Source organism: Pteronotus mesoamericanus, unplaced genomic scaffold, assembly GCF_021234165.1.
Source record: "Pteronotus mesoamericanus isolate MK-2021 breed Mesoamerican mustached bat unplaced genomic scaffold, CSHL_Meso_final contig_105, whole genome shotgun sequence".
Lineage (NCBI taxonomy): Eukaryota > Metazoa > Chordata > Mammalia > Chiroptera > Mormoopidae > Pteronotus > Pteronotus mesoamericanus.
In genome coordinates this window covers 7,552,331-7,574,664 of record NW_026555006.1, presented here as the reverse complement: position 1 = coordinate 7,574,664, position 22,334 = coordinate 7,552,331, and the positions used below count along the sequence as shown (strand labels likewise).

The 22,334-nt window shown below is 39.8% G+C and overlaps 1 protein-coding gene across 1 annotated transcript in view; it reads left to right on the top strand.

Annotated features, from left to right (window-relative positions):
* Positions 1 to 22,334, top strand: part of FYB2 (FYN binding protein 2) — a 67,679-nt gene that overhangs the window by 15,013 nt on the left and 30,332 nt on the right. Inside the window, 5 exon segments of the mRNA XM_054573736.1 lie at positions 3,292 to 3,296; positions 8,988 to 9,088; positions 15,514 to 15,548; positions 17,968 to 17,999; positions 21,338 to 21,440. Coding sequence (XP_054429711.1) covers positions 3,292 to 3,296; positions 8,988 to 9,088; positions 15,514 to 15,548; positions 17,968 to 17,999; positions 21,338 to 21,440 — 276 coding nt within the window.

Below are 22,334 nucleotides of genomic sequence, written 5' to 3'. Positions count from 1 at the left end.
ATGATCTAACCAAGTAGAAATACTTGCTTTTTCCTGTGCATAGAGTGGTCTTCTCCCAGGTTTTTACCTGATGGCTCCTCCTCATCATGCAGGACTCATTTATTTATTCATTCATTTGTACATTTATTTGTTCATTCATTCAATGAATACTTATTGAGTCCCAAGTTTGTACCAGACATTGTCCTAAATGCTAGTAATGCAATAGATAACAAAGCAAAGTCTCTCATGAAGTACATGTGTTTGCCAGGGAGAAAAACAAATAAGCAAATAATATAAGGAAAAGATAAATGCTTAAATGTCAGCCTCCATGACTATAGCTCACGTTTCCTCTCCCAAGCTACTGTCTATTCCATATAGAAGCCTGCTTTGTTCTAGTGATAGTATTTATTAATGCTGTAAACAAAAATGTTTATTCTATTTATTTTCTCTATTATTCAAGATGATGAGAGTCTTGAGTTTAAGGGCCTTGTCTATTATTTGCTTTAATATTCTAGAGAAGTGCCTGGTACAGAGGAGGAGCTCAATGAGAAAAAGAATGATGTGATATCATCTCCCTGTCTGTCTAGGATTTTATAGTATTTCTGTGACTCACAGGAGAATACAGACAGCCAGGAGCCAGTGATGTGCCAGGTATTGTGTTAGTCATGGGAGACCCAGCAGTGAGCGACATACAAGATCCCGAGAAGGAGAGACAAAATTAAACTAATACAAGGAATTAAATAATTTTAAAATTATGACAACTATTAATAATATCAAGAAATAGGTGGGGATGAGGGCTATTTGGAAAATGTAGCAGGAGAAGGACTTTCCTGAAGGCCTCATCTAAGGTGAGACCTGATGTAAAGCAAATGGGGTTAGATCACGTGGTTCACCTCAAAGTATATGCCCTGAAATTTGAAATGCAGATATTTTAAAGGTTGGTCTTAATGATAAAAATGAGGTCTTGAGGTCATTTTGTTTCATGCTAAGGATGTTGCTACTGAATTATTAACAATCTGTTTTAGTGGTTGCATTAGTAGAAGCCAAATGCTTTTAGAGCCTTTTCTAAGTTCACATGGTTTCACTGATTTTTGTCCTAACTTCAAAATACAGGTTAAATACTACTGGTCTTTTTTTTATAGGTGATGACATCAGGCACAGAGAAGTATAGTGATTTCCCCTTCACATTTTTCCCATTCAAATGGCTAATAGAAGACTTGATCTGTCAAACTATTGGATCAGCCTAACAAAGTTTTGAAAAATATCATTCAAAATCCACTTCTAAGCTTCTTGGCCTTCACCTTCATCCTGTACGTTATAATTTTCATTTCTCAGCTTCTCCTTGGTTCTAGTGATAGTATTTTCTTATATTATTTGCTTGGCCTGTGGTTGAGAGGAAAAGAGCAATGAACTAAGAATCAGAAGGCTTGGTTCCCGGACCCACTCTGCTTCTTAACAAGAGTGCTGACTTGGGCAAGTTACTGAAGATTTCCAAGCCTCAGTTTCCTCACCTGTAAAATGCCTCAGAGTGCTACTGAGATGATGAAACATAATAATGAAGACAACAGTAACATGAATGTAGTTTGTTCAAAGAATGAATAAGAGTGTGTGAGTTTGTAAATGAGGAATCTCAGAGCTTCTCTACTTTTGCAACTTCTGTGCATGTGATCTTCCTCATTAGGGTTTTGGTTGTCGTTTTTTCAGTCCTCTGGGGTCCTCTTTCCTTTGTACTCTTCCGACCTCCTTCTTTGATAACTCCATTGCAGCGGGAGCTGCTCATGCTGTGTTTGACTTTAACTGGTGCTTCCATTTTGTGATATGGTATATAGCGTAGTGGTTAAGACACTAAATTCTGGGGTCAAATACCTGGCTTCTGATCATTGCCTTGCTATTTACCATTTTGTGACCTTGTGTTATGTCTCCATCCTCTCATCTGAACGTGGAGCGAATGACAGTATTTACTTCATAGGGTCAAGTGAGTATCAAATGAATTGACACATGTAATTGGAAGTGTCTGGCACATAGTAAGTGCTCAGTATTATTAGCTGTTGTTATTGTTTACATGTCCTCCTTGTGGATGAGCTCTGTGACTTGACAATGTAGCTTCAGAGTTAACAAAGGCCAGGGAGGGGCCATGTTCTGTAAGATTAGGTAGCCGATTAATAGTATTTACATGGTCATTGTACTAGGCTCTCCAGAGAAGGAGATATATATGCATGTGTATATACATGTATACATGGATATATACACACATACAGATATAATACAGATACACACATATATAACTTTGATTATGTATAATATACCTTAGGTATATGATATACATTTGTTAATTATGAGCAATTGGCTCACATGATTATGGAGGCTGAGGAGCCCCATGATCTGTCGCCTGCAGGCTGGAGACCCAGGAAAGCTGGTGCTGTAGTTTAGCCTGAGACCAAAGGCCTGAGAACCAGGGGAGCTGATGATGTAAATCCTAGCCCAGGGTTAGAAAGGATAAGATGAGACAGTCCTACTCAACAGTGAGGCAGAAAAAAAGTAGCAAATTCTTCCTTCATATTTGTTTTGTTCAGGCGGACCACTGATTCAAATGCTGATCTCATCCAAAAACACCCTCACAGACACACCCAGAAATAATATTTAATCTTGATGCCTGTGGCCAGTCAAATTGACACATAAAATTAACCTTCACAATCATTATAGTTTTTTGACCCTTTATTGAAAGAATTGGGTTATAAATTCATAAATTGAAAAAAAAAAAAAAACCCTAGCGCCCCAGATTGAGCAACACTGGTAGCATTGTTTTCTCTCTCTTGTTTGTTGTTGTTGTAGAAGTCTTAGTAGAAGTGGTAAGGTTATTATACATATGATGGTAGAGTTGGGCTTATACACACGTGTGTATATACACACATACATATCTATATATGTAAATGCATATATACATAGATGTGATACACATCATAGACATAAATGTATATCATATGTCAGTGTGTATCATATATAAGAATGGCCTTGTACAGCCCTGGCTGATGTGGTTCAATGGATTGAGTGATGGCCTGCAAACCAAAGGGTTGCTTGTTCAATTCCCAGTCAGGGCACATGCCTGGGTTGTGGGCCAGGTACCCAACAGGGGGCATGTGAGAGGCAACCGCACATTGATGTATCTTTCCCTCTTTCTCCCTCCCTCCTCCTCTCTCTAAAAATAAATAAAGTCCTTTTTAAAAAAAGAATATCCATGCACAAACATAGATGTGTGTGTGTATTATGTAAAAATGGAGAAAGTAGGAGAGCTAGTGGTAGAGGTTGTAGTAGTTCAAGTTTGAGTGGCAGAAGTGTGGAATTGTAGGAAAAGTGGTAGTGGGGGTAGTGGCAGTAAGCACTTTGCGCCCAGCATGTCAGTAAATACAGTTTAATTTAAGTCAGAAAAGAACAGACTTGGGTCCTATTACCCATCCAAGGTCACAGGTGAAGCTGAGATTCAACCCACATCTATCTTTCCATAACCTATATCTCCTTATCACCATTCTGCCCAACTGCTTCATTGAATCTTCATCTTTATTGATCATCTAAAATGCAGAATATGGACGTTTTTCTAAAAACTTTTACTTATTTATTTTTAGAGAGAGGGGAGGGTAGGGAGAAACATATGGAGAGAAACATCCATGTGTGAGAGAAACATTGATCAGTTGCATCTTGCACACCCCCAACCAGGGACCTGGCCCACAACCCAGACATGTGCCCTTACTGGGCATAAAACCAGTGACCTTTCAGTTTGTGGGATGAGGCCCAACCCACTGAGCCACACCAGTCAAGGCAGAAGACGGAAGCTTTATCAGCTCATGAGAGGAAAACTTTCTTGAAATTTTTTGTGCGTATTTTTGTATACCTGGCACAAATACGTGTTGATAGCATGGATGTATTTTTTTTTAAGTTTAATCATCAGTCATTTAATTGAAGAGAAAGATTTCTTAGGGTGAAGGCCTGGGGGAAAATAGTCTTGCAAGAAGTATTTATTGGAAATAAGGATTTTCCCAGTTTGGGACTTTGGGACATGGAGGAATCACATGGTCTCATACTTCCTTGTCAACAAGAACCTATTGAATGTCACACACTCATACCTCCTTGTCAACAAGAAACTATTGAATGTCACACACTCATACCTCCTTGTCAACAAGAACCTGTTGAATGTCACACACAGCAACCCCTGGCTAAGCGTCTCCTGGTCTTGTCTCCAAAATGTGTGACGCATTGAAATAAGAAGTGGAAGAAACTGAGGTCTACCTCCCTAATAAAATAAACCCCGAAGTGCAGCTATACAGGTTTTGTTGTTCAAGTCTCAATCTTTCTACTAATGTAAGCTCTTTAGATTTTCCAGAACTGTCTTGCAGTGAAACTTTTTAACCCAACCTCAGGCAATGTGATGCAGAGGAAGATGAGAAAGGAAATGTGCCTGTCAGGTATTTCCCACATGTTAACTCAGTTATTCCTACAGTGATCCTATGAAGCAATTAAGGCTCTGAGAACCCAAATGACTGCTTGAGACCACACGGCCAATAAGAGATGGATATGCTGAGTGCCTAACATATGGTAAACCCTCAACAAAGAGCAACTAATACTGAGATGGATAATTTCACTCTTTGATCAAGTGAATAGATGTTTGAACGAGCTTTGTGTACCACTTCTCCAGTGTATACAGCCAAATATAGAGGTTGGCAAATATAGAGGTTGTGTACCACTTCTCCAGTGTATATAGCCAAATATAGAGGTTGGCAAATTATTCCCCAAAAGAGAATACTGTGTCCCAAGGGTGGACATGGCAGATGCAGATGAAGATAAGAGGAGATCCTGAGACCAGGCTTCAGCCAGAGAGAGCTCACTTGTTCAAAAATTCATTTTGAAGATAGATCTTCAAGGGATCTTGAAGAATCACAATGAGAATCTGCTTTCATAAATCTCTTTTAACCCTTGCATCACATTTATGGAACTGTTGTTTCTTCTTGAGCACAGATAATCTTGAAGATATTGTCAAGATATCCTAATAAAACATGTTTTATTATATAGTATTTAAGTTACCAGAGGCTTCCTATAAGAAAATCAGGAAAGATAGAGACCTGATGCTATGCCTGTGATGAAAAGAACTTTCTAAAATGCAAACCCCAAAACTTAATTAAAACACACATACACACACACACACACTCTCTCTCTTTCTTTCTTCTCTCTCAAACTTCCGTCTGCCAATGTAATAATATTACTAGCACACTTTTTGTAGAAGGTCTATGTGAAGAGGGAAAATATTTTATTCAGTATCCACAATATACCTTTAAAGTAGATTTTATTATTGTTGTTTTGTAGGGTAGGAAACTAAGGGTTAAGGGATTTATCGAATACTTTATAATTAGAAAGTATAAGAGCTGGGATTCAAATTCAAATCTGTGTGACCTCAAACTCCAAGTCTGTCTATAATTCTATAGTTTCTCCCAATTATGTCTACAGTCCTGGAGATAGACTATAGACTTAATAAATGTGGAAAGAAAGAAATTGAAGCGTAGACATATTTAATTCATAGAGTTATTTCTTCCCTGCAATCCAAGTCCTTTATATCAACCCACACTGCATTAAATCAAGGCAGATCTCAAATCTAGTTTTAATGGACCAAGAAAAAGATAAAAGACATTTGCAAGTAGCAAAAAAGGAGGTTTAAATATATCTACAATATCTTTTTTCCCTCTTAACATTAATCCTGAGTCTGCCTTTCTGCAAAGACAATTGATCTGAAGATGCCTTTTTTACATTTGGGTGAAATTCTTTTTGATCAGCTTAAGTCAGGTATTTATTCATTTCCAAGAAAAGTAGTACAAGAAATTGATTAGACACCTTCTTTCAATTTTTCCACAAATTGTTTCTTATTAATAAAGTTAATTTACCATAGACCCGATAAGATTGTTAGGCCACTGGAGCATGAGATACATGGGATAGTCTATAATTTAAGAAAGTTTCTTTTGATTACTTCATGCAGGGATAAAGGAACAAAAGAGTGAGGGGAGAGATTACTGATGCATTATTACTTTTTCTCTCCAGCAAAATTAACTATTCATACATATTTAAAATATTACAGAGACCACGAAAAAAGATACCTGAAAAAATCCAAATGGCTAAACAAAGGAGAGAAAACAATTGGGTGACATGTGCTTATGCTATAATAATAAATGGGGAGAAAAAAGAAAAGAGAAAACGCCAACCTTTTCATTGTCTAACAACTATCAGATGTACCTATAAATGGAAAAATAAACAAAACAGGAAGACTACCAAAATGCTAAGACTTTACTTATGTTAAGGTGGGAGAACTATAGTAATTTCTCTCCCCTTTACTGTCCACATCAGTTGTGGTGTAGTTATTTTGCATTTGCTATGGGTACAGTTGAAGTCCCTTTCATTTCACTCTCCCTTGCTAGAGGCAACTCCAACTGTGCATGCAGGAGTGTATTCATTTAGTTTATTTCTTATACCTCAGCTACAAACTCACATATTTGTTAAAGTATTTTACATTTTTGTAAAAATGGCGTATTATTTTATCCTTCCATAACTTGATTTTTTCCAAAGCTGTGTTTTCATATTATCTGTTAATGCCTGTAAGTCTAGTTTATTCATTATATTTACACATTGCCTGTATTTCTTTATTACACATATCCCAGTTTGTTCACGTATTTCCTTAATGAGGAACATTAAGGTTGTCTTAAATTTTCATCCTTTCAAATGCCGCTGCAGTAATCATCCTCATGTATTTACAGGTGATTATGAGCAGATTTCTCTCGGGTTTTTTTTTTGTTTTTTATTTAGAAGTTCTAAACAAAAGTAAGCAAACAACTTCAGTTTTACTAGGTATTGAAAAGTTATCCTCCAAAATATTTGTGCCAATTCATACTCTCCAACCAGTATGAAGAGTTCCTGTATTCCATTTTCTTCTTAAGTGAGGTTTTTTCCCAAACTTTAAGATTGTTGCTAAAGTGAAGGGTGTGAAACAAATTCTGACTGTCTTGATTTTTATTTCCCTGTTTACTATGAGGTTATTTGCTTTTGTTCAATTTTCTATGGGTTTATTTGTCTTTCTGCAGCAGGAGTTTCCGATAGAGTTTCTATATTAGCTCTTCATTCCACTTTGCTATTGTGATATTTGTAGGAGGTTAATCTAGTTAAGAAGGTTTATCTACTTGGAATGCTTTCTTGCATCTATTAAAATAATCTGGACAGGTTTTCATTTCGTTTTCATTGTTTCAATATGATTAATTGCAGTGACAGAAATTCTAATGTTGAGTCATCCTTCAATTGGGAAATTTTTAGTTGTTTCTTTAGTTATTTTTATTACTAATTCATTTTTCTATTGTCACTTAATTGTCTTAAGTGAGATTAGGCTATATTTTTATTTCATTGTTTGGTCATTTTGTGGTTTTATATCAAAATTACAATACCATTTAAAAATGAGTCATGTAGGGTCCCTCTTTTTCTGTTCTCTGACTCTGGTCAGGAAACCTTGCTGATAAAACTCTTTGGTGGAGGAAAAGGCACCAGGTGGGAGAAGTGTGGAGGTAGGTAGAGGAAACTGTGGGTGTGTGTACTATTGATTCAAGCCTTTAGTGGTTCATCAGCCTATCAGTCTTTCTATTTCTTCTCCAGTCACTGTGGTAATTTTGTTACTCTCTAAGGTTGCTGATTTTCTCTAGATTTTCAAATTTATTGGCAGAGAACTGATCATAACATTTCCATTTTTGTCTTCTTTCTTACCTCTAACTTGTGTGTGTACATATGTGTGTGTGTGTGTGTATAAAACCTTCTCATTCTATCCTCCTTACTATTAACTTTTCCTTTAATATTTTCCATCCTTTAATCTTTCTGTGCTACCTTCCAGGTAACGTCCTCAGGTCTAATTGACCAATTCTCTCTTCTGCTGCATCCAGTCTACTTTTCAACCTATACATTACATTTTTTTTATTTCAAGAACTATATTTATGATTTCTATAACTCCTTTCTCCTGTCTCCTAATCTGCATTTTCTCTTTTTATACACTTTAATGCCTTTTATTCCTCACTTCATTTCTTTGAACTCTTAAAACAAAGTTACTTTAAAGTCACTTTCATGTCATTCTGTTATTTAATAGTCCCATAAGTTATATCTTCTGACTATCTATGGTGACTCATCTCCTTGTGGGGTATGCACTTTGACTATAAGCTTGTTTTGAATGGAAATCATTTCTTTAAGAGACCATAGGCGTCTTGGGTTGTGCAGTCATGTTTACCGAATGATTTCAGAGTTGCTTTAGAAGAGGGGAGGGCTGGATTTCAAGTAGCCTTTTGGCTTTGCATCTCTGAAATACACAGATAATGTGGGTTCAGAACCCACAGCTGTGCTTTGGTGGTAGGTTTTCAAGGTTCTGATTTCTCATGGCGACTCTTTTAGCTCTATAGGCCATAATTGGATAGCAGTCTTTGCTGCTCAGTCCTCAGAAAGTGCACAGATATTTTTTAGAATTTGTTTTACAGATGGGATGGCATTTTGTGACTCTGGACTTTATGCTGATGGCTCAGTTTCAGCTTTCCATTCAGATGAGGCCTGTGGCTCAGACCTCTGACCCAGACATTAAATCTGCAGCTGACCAACACTGAGATCTCCATCTGGTTCCGATTTCCCTGAGTCCCCTGGCTATAGTGCTCACTCACATCTTTAACTGTGAGATGCCTCTCTAAGTCTGGCACAGGGGGATTTTTACCTTATTGATTTCCAGATGAGTTATATATTCTTTGTATAATTCTTTGCATTGTTCGATATCATCCAAGATTTCTATGTATTTAGAGCAGAAATGGCATGATTTATGCATCTGCTGAGGTTACCATATTGTCCAGACATACTTATATTACCTTTCTAATTAGGAAAAAAATACAAAAAAAATTTATGATATATTTAAAGAAACACTTTATTTTAACTAACCTTTTTTTTTTTTAAATCTATGCTTCTAGTGCTGAATTTGAAGAACCGCATAATTATGAGGCAAGAATTTCATATCTGAGACACTCTGGCAACTCCATTAACCTGTGCACTGCAGAAGAAATTGCTGATTGTAAGTCTACTAAGCCAATTAATAATGTAACCTCATGTGGAATGAAAATGTGTCAAAAATGGTATTTTCCCTCAGCTCACTCTAAGTTTAAACATTCACACCCACGTTGCTTTACCATCTAATTTCCTCTTTTCCCTTTTGTCTAGTCTCTTAAAAATATAAATATATCCAGTTGGGCATCAATGCTATCTCATGACTCCTAGTGCTGCCTTCCGTCTGCCTTCATCTCGTCTTTCCACCAATCCACTTAGATGCTTTGCCTTTGGTTGCTAGCTGGGAGGGAAAATCAAGATATGGTGATTCATTTTTCTTCCTTGTCCTTTTATAGAAATTTCATCTCTCTTCTTATGGTGTCCTTCTTAAACTCTCCTGGTAAATCTTTGTGTGGAGAGAGAGATAACAGACCATGAGAACTAGGGTCCTGTATTTGGCCTGAATAGGAGCATAGGATTCATTGAATGGCTCTGACCACTGGTTCAGGGCTAAGTCTGCCTGTCCCTGGTATCGCCAAAAGAGCTCAGACCCTTCTGCAAAAGTAGAGACCTCGTCAGGTAAGCAGATGAAGAAGCAGAGACTCATAGCATTTCTACAAGTTTCTCTATCTTTGTTCTGCCTATATCAGCTAATTATCTACAAAAAGAATAGATGATGGTGCCAGAATAAACACTAGTGTTTATGGAGCTTATACTGTGGTCCATAGTTCTGTGTTAAGTCCTCTGTGTTTACCTCTGCTGATAGAACAATTTTCACCCCCTTTTAGAGTCAGGAAACTCAAGATCAGAGATTGAGTTACACACAGTCACATAAGTGGTATGTCATAGAGCCATAATGTGAAACGGGCTCAGCCTGCTTCCGAGAGCCACACAGTTTCCACCACTTTATGCTGCTTCTCCTTCAAGGAGGTTTAGCTTCCCCTCAAGAGGGTTAGAAAGAGATCATCTGGTCCAACCTCTTTATTGTATAGATAAGAAGCCCAAGGCTCTGGGAGAGGAAGCCATTTGTCTATAGAATACATACTTAGGGGAATACATTCATAGAAAGTTTGTGGGGTAAGGGTCAGGACCCATTGAACTTTCCCTTCCTTCCCCCATGAAGTAAGGGGTTGAAGAATTATGGGAAAAACTCACTCTCTCCTTCATAGACAAAGTCTAGATTTTTCCCATATGGCTTGTAAAATGCTAGCCAGGAGAAGAATGACTCCGCCCCCGGTATTCCTAAAAGGTAATGCTGGCCCATATTTGAATTGTCTGGGACCCTGCATGATGGCATGGCTTCTCCAGTTCTCACATTCACGTGAATTACCTGGGGATCATGTGAATATGTGGATTCTGATTCAGTAGCTCTGGGTCGGGACTGAGAATCTTCATTTCTAACAAGTTCTCTGGAGATGTTAATGCTGCTGGTCCACAAACTACACTTTGAATAGAAGGGCTGTAGGCTCCATTTGGGCTGCATACCAGCTGCATGCTTTTCTACAAGGCTCAGGGCTCACAGGGCCAAGGAGGTGCTCCAATTAATGCCTGCAACTTCTCCCTCTGGACTACATGAGAACCACTCGCCTCTCCTCAGTCTTACTGAGAGATTTTTGGGTTACTTCCTTCATGGATGGTGCTGCTGAGGAGGCAAGTGTCTATAAATGAAAAGAGAGAGAACCCAGAAAATAAGCCAGTGATATAACATTAGGAAGCCTAGGGCAATAGATAGAAAGGGGATAGAGTGGGAAATGGTGAGGGCAAAGAAGGCATCCCCTGCCAGAGAGGGCGTTCTTGTGGGAGATAGATATAGACCTGCCTGGGTCAAAGAAGCTGAGGTTTGTGATCAGAATGATTCTGTTATGTGTCCTCACTCCTTTCCCAGCCTCTATTTAAAGAGACAGCTATGGTTTCCCTACAGAAAAAAAAGGAAGGAAGTGGGCTATTCCACTGCCACTTGTACCTGTTCATTTAACTCTTCCATCCTCTTTATACCACTTACTAGTTGAATGACATCTGAACCTCAGTTTCTTCATATATAAAATGGGCATAATAGGTCCTTTGTGAAGTCATTCTGAGTGTTCGATAAAATAAGACATTTAAACTCAGGTGGACTTTTGCTTTGGAGAAGATGGAGCAGATATATTATACCTTTCCTTAGTCCTGCTGATAAATGCAGTTAAAACCCCTGGATAGTTACAAGACAAACATAAGAAAATTAGAAAACTCTGAAGAGGTAGAAAGAAGAAGGTAAAGCAGCCAAAACCTCAGGGCCCATAGAAGGATAAATGGGGAGTTCCCTGGTTTTCTTCTTGCCTCATGTGTCCCAGACTTGGAGCTGAAGAAGCTGGCAACCTAGAAGCACCAATGGGCAGAGACAAAAATAACTCACACAAAAGCCTCCTTTTTCCAGTCAAAGAGGAAGCCTAAAAAGACCGAAAGCTTCTAGACAATAGCAACTCTGGCCAAACATCACAGAAAATACTGTGGCCCCACCCTGACAGAAATGCTGAGTAGGTGCCTAGATACCATCCCCATCAGCCAGCAATGAAACACCCTGCCCCTCTGCTGAGATGGCTTCAGAGAAAACCAGGTAGGGAGCTTCAACTTGCATCCTTGCTGAGAGTAACAAAGCCCCACCTGCAGTGAAGGTCAGTGAAGACCATGTAGGGAGCTCCTATTCCAACGCCCCACCCAGCAGTAACAAGGTACTCCTTCCCCTCCCCGTTGGGTAGGTATGAGCAGAGACCTGGTGAGGAGTCAGGACTTTCACAACCACCCAGGAGGTTGTGAGGGAGGTCACATGGGGAGCAATAACAAGTCACTCATACCCCTCTCAGCTGGGTCCTTAGCAGCAGAAGCAAATGGGGAGCCAGAGCTTCCACCCCTGCCCAGCAGTGATGCAGCACCCTTTTCTCACCTGGGTTTCAAGGAGGCCAAGAAGTAGGGAACTAGATTTCTCTCCCCATCTGGCAGAAGAAAGGCAGTCCTCCCACCTCATGCTGACAGGAAAAGCCAACTTAAACAAAAGTTTAAATAATATCCAGAATCTCATAATATAATACTCAAAATGTCCAGGCTTCAAAAGAAAATCACTCACCATTCCAAGAACCAGGGAAGTCTCAACTTGAATGTAAAGAGATGATCAATAGGTGTCCACACTGTGATGCCTGAAGTGTTGGAATTTTCTGACAAAGACTTTAAAGCAGCTATTATAAGAATGTTTCACTGAGCAATTATGAACATAACTGAAACAAATTTTAAAAAGTCTTACCGAAGAAATAGAATATATATGAAAAGAAATTATAAGGACCCATGGGCAAGGACCACAGTGGGGGAAGATCGAATGTGAAACAGCAGGGGCGGGCAGGGCAGGAGAGAGTAATTGGGTCGGGGGGTGGAATGGGGACAACTGTAGTTGAACAACAATAAAAAAAGAAATTAAAGAAACACCAAATGAAAATTTTAGAACTGAATAATATAACAAGAAAAATGAAAAGCTCAATGGGTAAGTTCAACAGCAGAATAAAGGAAGAGATGGATGAGTGAACTTGAATAGAACAACAGAAATTACCCAGTCCAAAGAATAAGAAGAAAATAGACTGAAAAATAAAATGAGCAGAGCTTCAAGCTATCTGTGAGATGATAGCAAAAGTCCTAAATGGGTGTCCTGCAAAGAAAGGAGAAGGAGGATCCTAATGAAAAGGTACCTGCAGAAAAAGTTATTGAAAGCTGTCCAAATCTGGCAACTAGAAATCAATAACCAAAAGATAATGGGAAACTCTCCAAACACTTAGAATCAAACCTATATCTAAATAATCTGTGGGTCAAAAAGTAATCTCAAGGGAAGTCAAAACACCTATTTGAACTTAATTAAAATGAAAATACTACATATGGGACACAGCTTGCACAATGCTGAGAGGGAAGATTGTAGCACTTGATATTTAGAGAAAAGAGGAAAAGCCTCAGATCTAAGATCCTACCTTAAGGACAAAGAAAGAGAAGAGAGAAATGAAATCCAAAGCCAGTAGAAGAAAAGAAATAATAAGATAAGAACAGAAATAAATGATATTGAAAAAAGCAAAATCGGGGGAGGCAGAGATAAATGTATTTAAAAAGTAAATAAATGAAAAAAGAAAAAAGAAAAATAGAGAAAAATCAGTAAAACCAAAAGCTTGTTCTTTGAAAAGATCAATAAAATTATCAAACCTCTAGCAAGACTGATGAAGAAACAAAAGAAGAAGACACAAATTAACAATATTAGGGATGAAACAGATAGGATCACAAACCCTGCAGACATCAAAAGGATAGGGGAATATTATGAACAACGTGACACATATAAATTTGACAACTTAGAAAAATGCAACAATTCTTTAGAAAATACATACTACCACAACTCACTCAATATAAATCAATTGTTGTTTCTGTAATATTAGTAACAATCATCTCACATCCTGGTATAAATGAGGTAAAGAAACTTTTCCAAGGTCACACAGGGAGTTAGTAGGTGGAAAGAGAGTTGAGGGCCTGCAAGACTTGGCCAAGTCATCATACCAGGAGACAGAGGAGTGCTAAGTCCCATCTTGTGATATGTGTCCCTTTTCTCCCAGCTGGGATAAAGCTGTTCAGTGGAGAGAGTTATCTAATTCCGTGTGAAAATTGAGCAAGGGCTACATCCTCTTATTATAATTCCTAGTCCCTTCCTGACCCTCTGGGGTCATTTGCACTTTATATTCCTAACTTGATATCAAGTTTTGATGACAAAACATCATCAAAGAACCTCTACTTTGTTACAAAAAATAAAGTTATGAATATATCACTAACTGCATGTATTATCCTTGTTTATCAGTCTTGTCAAGAAAGGTGTCTCTGAGCCTTGGCTGCCCCATTTCTAAGACAATAAGAAGGAGAAGCAAAGAGACCATGATTTGTTAATTCTTTAAATAAATTGGAGGAAAGAAGGAAGAGATTATCACTTTTTTAACTGGAAAAAATATCTATAATTTTCATGAGGTCACCTGCATCATAGGCAGTATTTTTAAATGCATTAATAGCTAAACAAAGTTTTTTTAAAAGATTTTATGTATTTATTTTCTAGAGAGAGGGGAAGAGATGGAGAAAGTGAGGGAGAGAAACATCGATGTGCAAGAGAAACATCGATCAGCTGCCTCTCACACACATCCCGACTGGGTCCTGGCCCACAACCCAAGCATGTGCCCTGACTAGGAATCGAACCAGCCACCCCTTGGTTCACAGGCCAGTGCTCAATCCACTGAGCCTTACCAGCTAGGGCATAAACAAAGTTTTTAAAGCAAGTAATACCAGAGCATTTTGATTCATAAATCATGAAAGTAATAATATACAATTACCCAAGTTGACATATATATTATTAATCATCCACACAGAATTTTAAGTCCGCGTGTCAACAATTACATGTGGGTAGTCCCTGAGGAAAACATAAGGTTTCCTTTAATAATCAATTTTGTGCTTAGAATAATAATAATTTAGGAATGCAACATGTTGGTCAGTTTTCTAAACGAAAGCTTCAGGACTCTAGTAAAAGAAGAGAAAAAAGAAACAAGGCAGGGATGTCCTACTTATAATGCACGCATATGTATTAACAGTAGGAGAAAACTTTTATAGATAAATTTTAAGCAAGGAAAAATCAAATTAGCAATTTTATCAAAACATCACTTTCTATACAGTGGTGACTTGCTAGCTATGTGCCATTTCTTACATCATCTCCTTTAATCTCCCCATTATCTCTGTAAGATAGGTACCAACTGACCACATTTCACAGATGAGCAAGCTGAGGTTCAAAAGAAGGAAGTAATCTGTCTACAATCCCACAGGCAGTGTCAGGACTGGGCTTTGAACCCAGATTCTTGCCATGACTCATGTTTGTTAGGTTGGCTTCACGTCTTTTAATAAAATCCACAGAACTGTTGAAATAATCAAAAGGTATTCAAGCCCGAGTTGGTGGTCGGTCTCCTCTCACCAGGCTGTACTGAAGAAACCAAACACTTGTGGAAGAAAACACTTCTAAGAATGCTGTGGAGTTCGTTTTGTTGAAGTGGGACTTCAACTTTTTCTGGCCTGTTTTCCTTTCCTTTTCCTTTCAAGTTTGCCTTCTGAGTGCTACCAGTAAATTTCAATGCTTTCTCTTTATCATGGAGAAGGAATGTATTTACCAAAACAGGAAACTTAAAATTGTTTTGAATGTTTTCATTGACTGTATATTCCATCCTGGAAATCCCCACAGAAATTAAAACTGTGATCAGTGACCTGAGAATTTCCCAAACCCCTGAGACAAAGCCTCACACGGATCAATGCTATGAAGGTTAAAAAAACTGAACTCTGCAGTCTTTCACAATTGATTTAATACTGGGTACTGTGAGAAGGTGGTATTATAAGACCCTGCCTCGAAATAATTATTTTTCATATTTATTTTAGCAACTTATGAAGTTGGAATTGAAGAACTCCAAAAGGTATTGTTCCTCTCTTCTTAACAACTTTCTAAGTAAAACAAGGGTGCAGAGTTGATTCTCAAGTAGTGTCTTTGATGAGGGAGAAAAAGTTGTTGTTTATAGTTTTCCTCTGATTTCTGAGGCTTTTCCAGACTCCAACTGAATAGATACTGAAGCCCGTGCCCTGTGATGTCAGAGACAGAAAGTGTGTGATGGAATGGTGGGAAGGTAAGGCCCTAGTTCCTTCCCTACCCCTTGTCTATGGCAGCCAGCACCAACGGGCCTTTGCTAACTCTCTTGAAAGAGAAGAGTTCTTTGGCACAAGACAAATTTGTATATCATGTGCTTTCACAAGAATGACCATAACCTTCAAGGCCCATTTTCTGGGCTCCTGGTGGGCACGGTGCTGGGTGACCCCTTGGAGGCAATGCAGCAATTGATTAGGGCCCAGGCAGAACCACTGGCCTCAATCCCAGCTGCTGCTGTGTAACATTGAACCTCCATTTCCTTACCTATAAACTAGAGTTAACAGAAATACCCACATCTGGGTCATTGTGAGAATGAATCTAAGGTAAATTCACGTAAACAGTTTCATAGGAAGAGCCTGGCATCTGCTCATGCATTTTACCTCCCTAAGCTCCCGTTGTATCTTCTGTAAAATGGTGTACTCTCCGCGAGGGCAGGAAGCCTGTGCCTTGTGGTTCCTATACCAGCAGTAGTAGATGCTCAATACAGAAGGGGACCAACACTGGTTTCACTGAACTGCTAAGAAAACTAAGACAGAGGAGGTAAGCACCTAGTACAGCACCTGACACACAGTAGGCACATACCTAATGCTGTGACTGGGTCAGTTAAGGTTCTATTCTTTTCTCACTGAGTACCTTTAGTTTAGATCCTTTAACTTCCTGCCCCAGTTTTCTTATGCTTGCTGGACAGGATTGCTCATTTGTGGATGCACTTTGTAGCAAGAAAACTATAAATGATTACTATTCCTATTAATGAACATGGAAGCCTTCTGCTAAAGTGCTTCACTTACCTGGCAACATCAGCAAGTAATAAGCTTTTCTTTACAGTGAACTTCCCAAAGGACCAAATTTTATCCTGTGCAAAATGAAAAAGCATGAAAGTATTTTCCATTTTTAATTACATTTTTAGCCTTCAGACAGGTATTGTCTCAGTATTTTTACTCTTGGGGCCGGAAACCGATGCCCCCCTTTCTGGATGACTGGAACACAAGGGGCTGAGTGGACACAGTCCATGCCCTTCCTCATGAGATGCTATTGGGCCCAGTAGGTGCTCAGAACTCGTCGCCTTCACACCAAACCACCACACGTCTGTTCGCTGTATTGTTTTCTGACAATCATCATTCCTTTCTACTCTCAATGTCTTCATGCCTATCAGTGAGTCTCTCGCGTGGTCAGGCATGTAGGTACTTGTTGTGTGCCAGGCACGTGGGCACACATGGTAGCACTGCTTCCACTTTAGAGGTGAGAACTCAAGGTCCAGGGGGGTTCAATAACCTGTAAATAATGTAGCAGAGACCTAAAACAAGGTCTGTCTGACTTGTTCTGCAAGTGCTGCCATCCAGGTTGCTAGAATTACACAGAAAATAAAACCCAGGAGTCCCTGAATGAAGGCTTGCGGGACTCCCCTAAAAGGAGAGCATCAGACCTGTTAGATCTGGATGATGCGGCAGCATTTTGGATGCTGAGATATTCTTTGCTTCCTTCGGGGTTATTGGCTAGCTTCCTAATAGGGAATGGCATCAACTCTGTGATGACTAAATATGTGAGGGCCTATGTTATCATCACTGGGACATAATTTTAAAGGAGTCAAACCTAGATCTCACGGGAACTGATTTTTGATTAGAGAATGCACAGTCAGTACGGGAGAATTCCCAGCATGACCTGCACACTTGCCAATTTGGCCACTGAAATATAGGGGTGGGCAAAAGTACGTTTACAGTTGCACAGTTGTGTACAAAAGAATGTGCAGTTGTGACATTCTTTTGAATTAATAAAGCCATTGTAATCATCATATCCTGCTTGTCTTTCTTCCGTACGAACAGGAGTAAACCTACTTTTGTCCACTCCTGTATTACTCAAATACCACAAATTCATACTCTCATAGGACTTAACAATTTTCTATTCTACAGATGCACTCCTGGGAAGGTATGCAGAAAAGTTTATTTTTCTAAGTGAAATCATAATCCCCTCTGAAACACACCGTAACTTCAGAAATGCTTGGTATCTTTTCAGATTGACCAGCTGCTCCACTCGCAACAGTTCATGGAATTTTCTGTTGCCAGTGTCTACATTTGCTTGAACTGAGATCGCACCCACCTCCCCTTTTAGTCTAGTCTCTGATGATCTGTCACCAAACAGAGACCTGATTGATTAGGGTGACTTAGGAAAATGACCATTTTCCTTTTTACTTTCAGCCTTGGAAGAGTTTTCTCTGCCAAGAACTTAGGTGAGTTTTTATCTTCAAAAGGAAAAGGACTAGCCTAGCCACTGCCCCTCTGACGACTGAGCTGGTGTTCCTGGATGGGCCAGCTCTGACTGCAGTGCCTGACCTGGGTCAGCACCCTGTGCGTGCAAGGTACCTGGTGCAGAGAAGGTGCTCACCCTGCTCTCACTCAGCGAACACTGAGGCCCCAGCATGTGAGAGATTCTTGTGAGCCACTGGGATTATAGCAGTGACAGAGGTCTAGCCACTATCCTTAAGGACTCCCAGATTAGGGGAAGTGTCACACAATCCACCAGGCATGTGACAATCATGGGAATCCCCAAGAACTTAAAATTTGCAAAATGCACCATGCTGTTTCAAGTCCCTGCCTTTGCTCATTTAATTAACTCACCCCAACTTAATGATCTGGCAAACTCCTACTGGCCATCAAATGCCTTCTCCTGTAAGAAGCCTTCCTTGACTCCCCTCCTTCAGAGAGAGGTACCAGTCTCTTCCCTGTGGTACCGCTGTGAGGTATACATGTGTTTGCACTAATGGCACTGTGCATTGTGTGTGTTAACATGCCAGTTCATTCTCACTCCCCTCCCCGCCCTCTTGTCTGTGATCTCCTGTGGGCCGGGCCCATGTTTCCTTGTTCTTGGTACTCCTGGCACCTCTCATGCCTCCTGGCCCAGAGCAGGGTGTTGGCACATAGCAGTGGTCTTACCTGCCTCTTCAGAGTCACTTTCCCCCTGGAGTTATTTTTAATGCGTTAGAATAAACATAGTTGGTGAGCTCTGGAGAAGCAAGTACGAAAATTTCCTGGCTGAGGTCAGAAACACAGGTGCTGGATTGTGGGGAGAACCCTGCTACAGTGGGGTGGGCTCCCTTTGTCCCTCTCCTTGAGTTCCTGCCCGAGCCCCATAATTAACTCTTTAGTACCTAGCACAGTGTGGACGCATGGCAGGCATATGTCAAATAAGTGATTATTCAGTTCAGCATTTGTTGAGCTTATACTCTGCTCAGACACTGCTAGCCTCTGAGGTACAAAAATGAATAGAATATATTTTCCAGCCTTGGTTCAAGATGGGAGTGAAGTCTGGAGTAGTTGGTGGGGGGATTATTTGGAGGAGATAACCACATAAGTAGGAAATTACAATATAATATAATCACTGCTATGGAAGTTGTAACAACGCAGAGGTGGGGCTCCAGGCATCCTTCCTTGAAGAGAGAGAGCTAAGCTGAATCTTCAAAGACACATGGGAACTGGCCCTGTGAAAATGGTGGAATGCAGTTCCCAGGCACAGGAAAAGGGTAAGGCAGCGTATTAACCAGTGAGGCTGGTCCAGGACTCCACAAGTGAACATTAAGTGCCGCAGGAGCAAAGCTGGGGAAGCATGCGGAGCTGGATCCAGGAGGGCCAGAGCTCCCTAACGTATCATTTAGACCAGCCCCATCTAATTGAACTATGTGCAAGCCACATGTCATTTAAATTTGTTCTACTAGCCATATTTTAAAAGGTTAAAAGAAAAGTTGAAATTAATTTTAATAATGTATTTTACTAATATTTATCCTATATGACCAATATATTATTTCAACATGTATTCATTGTAAAAACTGTTACCGAAGTATTTATATCCTTTTTCTTCATAGCAAGTCTTCAAAACCTTGCTGTATTCTACTTTGACACTCACAGCTCAGTTGGGACTAGACACGTTTCAAGCGTTCAATAGCCACATGTAGACCATGGCCATTGTATTGGACAACACAAATTTAGACTTTATCCTATAGGTCAGGGAGAGCTATAAAACAATTTCAAAGCAGAAATAATGTACCCTCCCCCCATAATATTATTCCTGTAAGTCACAATATTAAATTTAATTTGAGAGCTCTTTATGGAGACCCAGCTGTGTAGAAACTACTGGACAAAGTCTGGGGGATAGGAAGATACATTGCAGAGGATATCTACATCCATAAGAAAGGTAAATGCGTTACAGAAAATATCAGCAATTGCAATGGGAACAAAAAAAATTGGGTGAGTCTAACTCAGCAAATGCTTTGATGAAGAAAAGGACACCAACAACTATTAAGGGTCCATTACATGCTATAAACAATGTGAGGCTTTCAACATTTTTATCACATTTCATTCTTATGGCAACCATGGAAATTGGCATTGTGACCATTCATTTATAGATGAGAACATTTGATTTTTAGAAAGGTTAACCTTAGACTTTTAGAAAGACAGGCAGTGGGGATTAGAACCCAGCCCTCACTTCACAGCCCCTGTTCATGACAGAAGAACAGGGAAATGGCCTGAATGGTGGATAAGAGTGCTCAGTAATTAGATTAACGAATGAAACTCCTTCAAACGCTTTCCGCTCTCTTTCAGAACAGCACTCTCTCCTGGTGTTTCTCCTTCCTTCATGCCCACCTCTCTCCATCTGAGGTCTCTTCTATGCTTTCCAGGGAAACATGGTTGTAGAACTATTAAGTTCACATAATGCCAGAAACAGAACTTCTCACCTGGGCGTTGATGCTCTCCGGCATTCTTTCTTTGTCCCTGCTCCTCACTATACTCTCCACCTTGACCCTCTCCTCTGCTCCTGCTGTCTGCACACAGGTACATGGCCATCATTCATGTCACTGGGGAACACTCTCTGCCCGGCGCTGTGCTACTGCTACCACAGGTTCCATAACACCAGTGGGGATACACACACAGAAGAGTGCTGCCTCTTTGCAGCTTGATTTTGAGTTAGTTGGCAGGGTGACGTGGAGATCTGGAGACAGATCCCTAGGTAGTCCATTATAATACAAGATAGAAGGACGAAGTGTTGGGGTAGCAGATAAGAAGGTGCAACTGCTTGGGAGAATCAGAGAAAGAGTCTCAGAGATAAGATGACTTGGACAAATTGAGAAGGGCACTGTGTATTCAGCAATAGAAGATGTGAGAGGCGTGTCTGACAAAGGGAATAGAGATAAAAAAGGAGAGTTGCTCAAAATAGCTCTGAGGAATTACCAGTCTAGACTAGAGCAAAAGTGCAGGGGTGGGGAGCAGGGGGTGATGGCAGTGGAAAGAAAGGTAGGGGCCAGAACACTATGGGACTTACATTTTCTCCTACAGGCAATGGGAGCTATTAGGAGATTTTGAGCAGGAATTCACTCTGGCATTAATTGGAGCAGACAGAAGCTCAGAGAAACTGACTTAATCTTGATAGCCCTTATCTTTAAATTTACATATGAAGAAGAGGGACTCACATTTGTTTGAATTCATTTCCTCACTCATTTCATTTAGGATTGAGTGGTACACTATTATCTAAATACTCTAAACTTCATTTTTTTCCTGGAATCTCTTCTCATTTCAGCCCTAAATATGAAGATGAAGATAGAAAAATGAAGGAAAAAGAACCGTGCAAATTGGAACCTCAAAAAACAGAAAGGGATCTCCGTCCAGACCATCTCTTTGAAGTATGTACATTCTAGGGTTCCAGACCAAACAGTACAGCTCAGCTGTGTCATGGGAGTGGTTCACGGGGTGACTTTTTAGAGGGTGAGACATGCAGCTCTCCAGGAAGGCAGAGTCAGCAGATAAGGACAGAGCATTTTGAAAGCATTTTATCAAAGATACAAATGTGAGAGTTAACACTGAGCTCTAGCCTTGGATTTTCCAGGCCTCTGAAGCAGGGCTGGGACTCGCGTGAGGTCAGCAAGGCACCCAGTGGGCAAATTATAAAGAGACACTCAGGGGCCAACCCTGCACTTGCACGACCCTGGAGGAGGGTTCTGTGCTCTAAAGCCTTGCTTCCAAGAGTGACTTAGTCTCTGAGATTGGTCATCTCATCTGTGAAATGAGGGTAAATAAACTTACTCAATTACCAGCCCCATGACTATCCTCAGTCATGACAATAAAATGAAATAATGTACATGAAAGTGGGTTTTTTTGTTTTTTTCATTTAATTTATTTTCTTTATTTTTTCAAATACATTTGTCTCTGCCCTCCCCCACCACCTTCCCCTGCCCCTCCCCCCTCCCTCCCTCAATCCTTCCCCTTTGGTTTTGTCCATGAGACCTTGCTACATGTTCCCCAACCCTCCCATTCCTTTCCTTTTCCCCTGTCCCCCTCTCCCGCCATCCCTCTTGTCTCTGTTTAAACCATAAGCTACCATAAAAATGAAATGTATTATTGTTGTCAATTAATTAACAGGTTGATTGACTAATAGTTATTAATAGTAAATACTGCATATGTGTGTATGTTAATATTCAATTGACACTATTCCCTCCAAAGCAGTGTGATTGGAGGCTTAAACAATAGATTCCACCAGGACTACTGTCAGTGCTTAAAACATTCTAAGATACCTGTAT